The 9,252-nt window shown below is 48.1% G+C and overlaps 1 protein-coding gene across 1 annotated transcript; it reads left to right on the forward strand.

The window, feature by feature from the left end:
- The first annotated feature begins 268 nt into the window (after positions 1-268).
- Positions 269-5,186, forward strand: LOC308478994 (uncharacterized protein). The gene is made up of 2 exons (XM_081009275.1): positions 269-952; positions 4,337-5,186. The coding sequence occupies exons 1-2, from the start codon at positions 283-285 to the stop codon at positions 4,909-4,911; spliced, it is 1,245 nt and encodes a 414-aa protein (XP_080865401.1). The 5' UTR covers positions 269-282; the 3' UTR covers positions 4,912-5,186.
- Positions 5,187-9,252: the final 4,066 nt, after the last annotated feature.

Here is a 9,252-nt window from a genome sequence, read left to right on the forward strand (position 1 = left end):
CTTCTGCCTGAAGTCAGTTGGGAGGCCTCCATTTTGGGGAATTTTGGCGGGAGCGCCATTTTCTACTGCCTCCTCATTGCGTGCTGGCCTCTAGTGGCCGTTTATTGAAACGCAGCTATACCATTGGCCTTGATTACTGGCTGCGCCACCTGCTGGTGAGCCATATAGTTGCACCTATCGGGATTGATTGTTTTTCAGGCTGATTGACTATTCATTATAACAAAGAGCACTGGTGTAGCCTTGCATTAATTCTATTATTTGTCTTTTTTACTAGTAGCAGGTATGGCTCCAAAGAAGAAGGTGTCACGGAGGCTTGATCTCGCTTCCTCAGCGAAGCGGCCCATAAAAGGCCCGTCCCAAGCTTTGCGTTCTCCAGTGCCACAGCGATCTTTGAGACGCCTTCAGTCCATGGTCACTGGCTTGGCCAGTGACCCAGTGGTGTTAGCACGTGTTGAGGCTGAAATGGATTGTTTGATTCAACGCTGCTCGACTCCGACGACTTCTTCTGCTAGTCCAGCTCCGCCTGTTGACGCACCTCCTTCGGTGTCATCTTCGGCTGAAGATGAGGGGGAGGATTTGTTAGCTGGGGGTCTTTCGCGTACTAATCAATTGTCCCAGTCGTCGGTCTCACCTGTCTCCCAGGCTGCAGCGCCAAGGGTACGGGGCGGCCCCAGGGGTCCGACCAGGCGGAGGTCATCCGCCCGGATTCGGGCGGCACGGGGTTCAGTTGTACAGTCCTCATCAGTGGTGAGGTCTGTTCCTGGTCATTCACCTGTAGTCTCTTCTCAGTCAGTTCCAGGCGTTGTGCTGCAAGGCGACGCATCTGAGTCTTCGGTGGAGGACAGCCTTCCTCTCCCTCCAAAGTCCTCTTCTGGTGGGCTCCGTCGCCGGAAAAAGAGTTCCAAGAAGCGTGCTAAGAGGAGACGGAGAGACACCTCATCCTCTTCCGCAGGTACTTCGTCACAAACCTCCAGTAGTGATGAGGAAGCTTCGCTTTCGCTATACTGGGGCTTTGGGGAGACATCGGGACTTCCAAAATGGGCTTGGGAGCGGAGGGCAAACTCTCACAGGGCAAAGTATGGGGCGGTGCAGGACTGTCTGGAAGGGGTCCTCATGCCTGATGTGAAAGTTTCCACCAACTCAGCTAGGGATATTATACCAGGTGCCCACTTGACTACAAAGCTGCGATCTAGGATTCTGGATGGCCGTTACATTGATATATTTAGCTTGGCACCCCCTCAGGAGTGTCAGGACTCCCAGGATAGAGGTTTGGCAGCCACGAAAAAGAGGGTGGTTTTGCCAAAGGTTGAAAGGACCTTCGAGCGATGGCTGGATAGTTTCCAGGTGTTCGCTGGAGTGGTGGCAGCGGCCTACCCACGGAGGTCCATGCATTTATGGGTTTATTTGTCCATAGTTCGCTCAGCATTTACGATGGCTGGAGCGTCTGCTGCGATTTCTTATGATGAGAATTTCAGACGCAGGGCTGCCAAGATCCCCACTGCCCGGTGGGACCGAAAGGATTTAGATGTATGGACCACTTATGTGGCTCCACGTATTGACAATAAGATCCCTGAATCGCAAAAAACTAGGATTGTGCCAGCTAAGACGGGTCGCAAGTTCTTTTGTTGGGATTTTAACAAAGGAACCTGTCAGCGCCAATTCTGCAGATATTCTCATAGTTGTGAGAAGTGTTCAGGGAACCATCCAGCTTCTGCCTGTGCAGGGGTTCGACGGCCCTTTCGGAAGGGGTGGGGCTCACAGCAGCCCCCGAAAGCCGCGCCCCAGGCTGCAGCCGCCGGTGCAGGAAAATAGTGTACTTTCCTCCTTAGCTCATACCCCGGTTAGGCTACAGCCGTTGTTGTCATTGTTACAGTTATACCCTCTTAGCATCTTATTTGCGTGACGGTTTTTCCCTGGGTTTTCGAATCCCAGTGGCGGCAAATCCTGTAGCTAGAAACCCTTCAAACCAGAAGTCTGTGAAGGATATGCCTGACGTGGCGCGTAAGAAAATTGGGAAAGAACTGGCTCTACGCCGTATGGCAGGCCCTTTTGCCGTTCCACCCTTTCCTAATCTGCATATTTCACCCTTAGGTATGGTTCCTAAAAAAGCTCCGGGGGAATTTCGCCTGATACACAACCTTTCACACCCTAGGGGCACATCAGTAAATGATGTTATTCCCCCGGAGCTTTGTTCGGTGAAGTATGCCTCGCTTGATCAAGCGATCAAAATGATAAGAAAATTTGGACAGGGTGCCCTGCTAGCCAAATGTGACATTGAGTCTGCATTTCGGCTGCTTCCAATTCATCCTGATGACTTCTGGTTGCTGGGATTTCAGTTCGACGGGGAATTTTACTTTGATAAGGCCATGCCCATGGGCTGCTCGGTAGCCTGTGCGGCCTTCGAGTGTTTTAGTTCATTTCTGGACTGGGCTCTGCGCAAAAGAACTGGTTTGGGCGGAGTCACTCATTATTTGGATGGTTTTTTATTGGCCTCAGCTAGCGATACGGGGAATTGCGTGGTGTTGCTGCAGGCCTTTGCTGCCTTAACCGAGGAACTGGGCGTGCCGTTAGCTGCGGAGAAAACTGAAGGTCCTTCTACGCAGCTGACTTACCTGGGTATTTCGTTGGATACGGTGGCGCAAACTTCCAGTTTGCCGGCGGATAAGATACTCACGCTGAAGGGCGTCATCGCTGAACTCATTCCCATGAAAAAAGTTACTCTGCGGCAGCTGCAGTCCTTGCTGGGCCACCTAAACTTTGCTTGCAGGGTGATCGCCCCAGGGCGACCTTTCTGTTCCCGCTTGGCCAGGCTTATGTCAGGTTTGAGGTCCCCGAGGCATAGGGTGCGCCTGTCAGCTCAGGTGCGTGCTGACCTTCGTATTTGGTTGGAATTCCTGGAGGAATTCAATGGGGTGTCTCTTTGGCAGGACACCTTGAACCTTTATACCGATTTTCAGGTGCACTCTGATGCTGCGGGGTCGTTGGGTTTTGGTTTGTATTGGGATGGCAGGTGGTGTGCCGAGCGTTGGCCTTCAGCTTGGCGTGGGGAAGCTATAACTCGGGACTTAACTTTTCTTGAGTTTTTTCCCATTGTAGTGGCAGTCCATTTATGGGTCGAGCATTTCAGGGACCGTCGTGTATGTTTTTGGACAGATAACCTGGCGGTGGTGAACGTGCTAGCCAAGCAGTCTTCACGATCACCTAGGGTATCAGCCCTGCTGAGGGTCTTTGTTTTGCATTGCTTACGTTTTAACATTGTATTTTCTGCTCGTTTTGTTCCTGGAGTGTCTAACGAGATTGCTGATGCTCTGTCCCGTTTTCAGATGCAGCGGTTCAGGTCCCTGGCGCCAGTGGCTCGAGACCGTCCGGAATTTTTCCCGGATCATCTCTGGAACCTTGGCAGCACTTAGTTTTACAGGGAGTAGCTGCATCTATTGCCCCCTCCACATTGAGGTCCTATAAGAAGGCTTGGACCGATTTTTTGCATTTCACTGGGCAATCCGTGGTAGGGGGAACATGCACACCTCATTCTACTGCACAGGTGCTCCAATATTTGGCGCATCTATTTCAGATGCGGAGGGCAGCCAGGACGCTGAGATTGCATGCGGCTGCAATTTCCTTCTTTAGCAAAGTTTATTTTAATAATGATCCATGTGGGAAGTTCGTGGTGCGCAAGGCTTTGGAGGGGTGGGGGAGGCTTTGCCCCTCCAGACCAGCTACAAGGAGGCCTATAACGTTTGGATTGTTGACCAGGATGCGAAGTAAACTAAAGGGCATCTGTTGGTCCAGGTTTGAGGCGCGGTTATTTTCCGCAGCCTATTCGTTAGCCTTTTTTGGAGCCCTGAGGGTTGGGGAGGTGGTGTGTGAACCTAAGCAGGATGGAGGTTCGAGAGGTTTGTTGCTGCAGGACGTGAGCTTGTCTCAGTCAGAATTGCAGATCCTTGTCAGGAGTTCCAAAACTGATCAACTGGGTAGAGGGGCAGTTATTCGGCTCCCAGCAACTGGGCTAGGGGGCCCTTGCCCAGTCAAGGATCTCCAGAAATATATGGCGTTGCGGCCTCCTGGGGGAGGGGCCCTGTTCATTCATGAAGATGGGCGTCCATTGGCACGCCATCAATTCACTGGTGTTTTGCGCAGGGTCGTTGCTGCTTGTGGCCATGCAGCCTCTGAGTTTGCTCCGCATTCCTTCAGGATTGGGGCTGCAACAACAGCCGCCCATTGGGGCTTGTCGGCAAGGAGGATTAAAGACCTGGGTCGCTGGAAGTCGGACGCATATAAGGGTTATGTGCGGAAATGGTGTTGATCTCGTGTACTCACATCTTTTGTTTTACCCTAGGTCTACCCACTGTCCGGGTTTGGATAGTGGGGCACAGTATTGTGCATTGGGCCGCTTGCAGAGCTCGGCAATCTGAACTGGGAGTTGGCCTCGGCCTTCCGCAGCACGTGCGAGTGTCCTGGATCTCCAGAAGGGGGATGCGGTGGAAGGAGTTCTTACCGCTAATGCAGAGGCGTGTTCTTCTGGAGGGCCCCCCTACGGCGATTGTGGTGCAGCTTGGGGAAAATGATATGGTTTCTTTTTCCTGTTATGTTTTACGTGCTGTTATTTTGCAGGATTTGAGGGACCTGGCGGCCTTGGTGCCCGCTACTAAGCTAATTTGGTCACAGTTGCTTCAGCGTTGCATCTGGAGGGGTAGTCCCTGCCCTGCGGCCACCGAAAGGGTGCGAAAGCGTATTAATTCAGCTGCGAGCAAGCTGGTGTCTGATCTGGGTGGGCTTGTGATTCCCCACCCAGATATTAATGTTAAAGCCACTGATTGCTACAGGTTTGATGGGGTTCATCTTACCTCTGTTGGGAATGATGTATGGTTGAGGTCAGTGGTGGCTAAGTTGAGAGTGTGTTTAGGTTTGTGAGTGGTTGGCGGTGAGCGTAAGGGCTCAGGTGGCGGTTAGGCATTGGTTTAAATTGGTTGGTGGAGGGGTATGGATTGGCTGTGCCTGCCCCTCAGGTGATGCTGCTGCACGGGAATTCCGTTAAAGGAATTCAGGGGCTTACCATCCTTTCGTCCAAACCCCTGGAATCGGGTTTGGGCCGTGTAAGCCCCTAGGAGCATGTGGGGAGAAGCTGAGGGTCTGTGTCGCAGCTCCAGTTATCCCCTGATCTTGTTCCTCCACACTGGCTTTCGCTGGAATCCGGAAGTCAGTGCTGTCCCCATGGCGGGGGGACAGCTAGTCTTAACCAATGCCTAAGCAACCACTCACAATTTTGTATGATAATAAAGTTGTGGCCAAAAAATTATGCCAAAAACCTTAAACAAAAATTATGTGTGAAGTGTGAGTTATTTGGGATAAGGGTGTTTTGGGGGACCTCAGCACGCAAAGCGTGTTCTCATTAAAGGAGAGCACGTGTTGCGGCTGGGGCTAGGCAAAGCACCCTGTAGTTGCCAGGCAAAATTGAAGGAAAGGGCCTGGCAAGGATTGGTGATGGTGTTGCTGGGGCAATTTGTATGTTGCCACTTTGGGGGTGGAGATCAGAGGATATTTAAGGAAGGCCCACAGAGAGTTGCTTTCTCTTTCGCTGTGGGCATCGGATCACCCGCCCGCCCTCCCTTGTTGGGCTTCCGCTTGACCTTGCTATGCCTGTCATGGGGTCGTTTGCATTGGTGCGAGGGCCTGGTAGGAATTTTGCCATTTGGCTGATTAGTGTGTGCCATCTGGTTTTTGCCTACCGCGTAGCAAATCGTCACAACTTGTAAGGTTGGCGGTTAGGCATTGGTTTAAATTGGTTGGTGGAGGGGTATGGATTGGCTGTGCCTGCCCCTCAGGTGATGCTGCTGCACGGGAATTCCGTTAAAGGAATTCAGGGGCTTACCATCCTTTCGTCCAAACCCCTGGAATCGGGTTTGGGCCGTGTAAGCCCCTAGGAGCATGTGGGGAGAAGCTGAGGGTCTGTGTCGCAGCTCCAGTTATCCCCTGATCTTGTTCCTCCACACTGGCTTTCGCTGGAATCCGGAAGTCAGTGCTGTCCCCATGGCGGGGGGACAGCTAGTCTTAACCAATGCCTAAGCAACCACTCACAATTTTGTATGATAATAAAGTTGTGGCCAAAAAATTATGCCAAAAACCTTAAACAAAAATTATGTGTGAAGTGTGAGTTATTTGGGATAAGGGTGTTTTGGGGGACCTCAGCACGCAAATGTTTTCCCTTTAACATTTCAGGACAGAGCAAAAGAGAAATGGCAGCTTGATTTTCCAGGGATTAAGTCTGTAGAAAAACTGCATTCAGTAAATCTCCTATGGAGATTTCCCTTATCAACCACTGTGTAATGCCCCATAATGGCAGTGAATAATTCACTTATGAGCTACAGCAACTCCTAGTTATCTGTGCATTAAGAGTTATTTATGAGGTAATTTCAACAATTTCACACTAGTTGGTCATTGTATTTCTGGATGCATAGTGGTGGCATTTCCCATATAAGAAAATGTGTGTATGTATTTGTGCTTATTCCCAGTGTTGTAGTGAACCTGGTACACTTGGTGTTTGTGTGTGTGCTGCAGCTCTTAAAAGAACAAATCAACAGAAAAGACATCTACAAAGCCATTATGTTAGAAAAGGAGTATGCAAATATTGCAAATAAGATAAAATACTTTATTCTCACAGGCACCTTTCTGGCCACTGTGAAAAGTGAGTGCTGTAATAGTCTCTTCTTCACCTCTTTTGGCCTAGTAAGAAATTTCCATGATTAAGGAAACTCCTTGCCTTACAATTAGGCAGGCACCCTTTTTTTATTCAGACAAGCCTTCCCAGACATGTGATTTTATTATGTACGTGTGTGTGTGTGTGTGTGTGTGTGTGTGTGTTTTCACTGTTATTTCATTCTATATTTTGATAATTTTATTATCTCTGCTGTTTGTTTGTTTTAAAAAAATTATATTTGTTTTTAATGACTAGTTCATACATTTGCATGTCAAACTCTTAGAAGGCTTCCCCTCCCCCATTATGTTTTTTTAAAAAAATTATATTTATTGAAAATTTTTGAATTACAAAGAAAAAACAAAGCAGAAAAAGAAAAAAGAAAAAACAAAGAAAAAACAAACCACATCCAGCAATACAAATTCAAAAAACAAAAATACACCGCAAACAGACAAAAATAAATCCATCATTCTATTAATCTATTTTCATCTTATCTTATAAAAAACCTTAAAACTTAAACTTAAATCTTATTTTTACCGACTTCTCACAACCATAATATTCTTACCTAATTCTTTAAACATTTTTACTAGAGCCAAGTAATTTCATTCCAACATTTTTCTAACATTCATCCATTTTATAAAACAATCCTGGTAATAAGAAAAAAAGAAATAAAAACAATCCAATCTTCATCCACCGTCCCTTCCTCCTGGTCCCGGGTTTTGTCAGTCCTTTTTTCCCACCGATCTAGCGCATTAACCTGGTAACCTTATATCCGAGGCCCTTAAGTCACTTCCATGTCCCTTCCGCAGCTCTTCTTCATATTCTCCTTTCACTCGTGGGAACTCCAGCTTGGTGATGTTTTTGACCCTTTTCAACAAATCAGTCCCTTTTCCATAGTCCAGACTCAGTTCCATGTGGTATTTAAAAACATGTTTCAGAATCCCTCCAAAATTGAGAGCCCCCGCAGCTCCAAACATCTCACGGCCCATTGCCAGACTCGGAAAGTCCAAACATCCCTGCATAGGGGGGTCTATCCAACCCCCCATTTCCAAACCAATCCAAACTTTATCTTTCCAAATCTGGCTTTTTCCAAGTTCATTTGTCAAATCCAAAAGCTCATGTTCCTGCAAGGCCGCAGCTCCCTCCATCTCTGGCGCCCAAGATTCAGCAACATCCTCTTCTCTCATCTGCTCTGTCAGGACGCACTCCTGATCTGATTCCTGGGTGGGCTCCACATAGTTTCCCACTGCCTGTTCAAAAATTCTGACCGCATTAGTCATCAAATCCGTCTTCTCACTTAACTGTTCCAGTAGGGCACTTATTTTACAGAGAGCACACAACAGAGCCTCTGAATACATTGTCCTACAAGGTCACAAGTCCATTCCCACGATTGTAATCTGTGACAGCTGCAAGCTCCCTAGAATTAGTTACAGTTTCACAGTCTCCCTCTAGGGGGAGAACTTCTATTTGTTCTTGCAACAAAGTATCCTTTTTGAGATATTTGGTCAATATTTGTTCCTTTAAAGTGCGAAAGGAAACAGTGGAATCACTATGTTTCTCTTCTTTTAACTATCTGTCAAAAACGTTTGTCTCTGGTCAATGAGCTTCAAACGTCAGTCCTGACACCCCGCTCCAGGATCAGGACGGTGGAAAGTTACTTTACTTTAAACTCACTTCTGCAGGTTTAAACAGTCCAAAAAAAAGATCCCCCTTCTTCTCCTGCTGCTGAAGGGGGGTTCGACAATTTTAAATGATGAAAGCCAATCCTTTAGAAGCGATTTTCTAAGCTCTAGTTTACGTTGTCTTTGCTTTATTCTGTCTACAAAGAAACGGAAGGCTGACTTCCTGTTTAGACCTTCCCGTTTCAGTACCAAATTGAAGTAAATCTTTAAGTCCAATTCCTTTCTGCTCACAAGTCCTTATTTAAAGTCCAGTTGTTCAAAGTTTAAGTACTCACGGGTGCTTATTTTAGAAGCCAAATTGTCCCAGGAAAAAGGCAGCACTCTCCGGCAACGGCTATGCGGCTTCGCTCCACGGAAATAGCAGTTGACTCACAGCACCATGCCACTTCCCCCTCTTCACTTTGGAGCCCGTTAGTGGGTTCCTTTGCGGGTTGGGGGGGCGCTAAGGGTGCCTGCCAAGTCCCACGGTCACAGGCTTCATCCGCCTGTGATTTTTAACAGGGTCCCCGCTTCACCGTAGCGGAAAGGACCCGTTTCACGCAGAGCTAGTTCCTCCAGTTCAGAGGGAGTCCGCCATTGCCGATGGCGCCACCCCGGAAGTCTTCCCCTCACCCATTATGAAATGGTGTGCAGATCCTATGAGGTAAATAAATAAATGAAGCTTATGCATAGGGAGAACTCAAAGCAAGGGGAATGAATGGAGGTGGAGGGAGAAGACTTAAAAAGAAGGAAACCTAAGAAAAGCCCTGCTTGCTGTGCCAGCCATGTTTTGGGGCCTTTGGGAAAGATGCTTTTATAGGGAACCTTCTCTGAGTCAAGCCACTACAATGGTCCCTCAGTTTAAGAACAGTCCTCTTTTAGAATTATTCAGTTTACAAA

The sequence above is a fragment of the Podarcis pityusensis genome (genome assembly GCF_964106645.2).
Source record: "Podarcis pityusensis genome assembly, chromosome: 6".
Lineage (NCBI taxonomy): Eukaryota > Metazoa > Chordata > Lepidosauria > Squamata > Lacertidae > Podarcis > Podarcis pityusensis.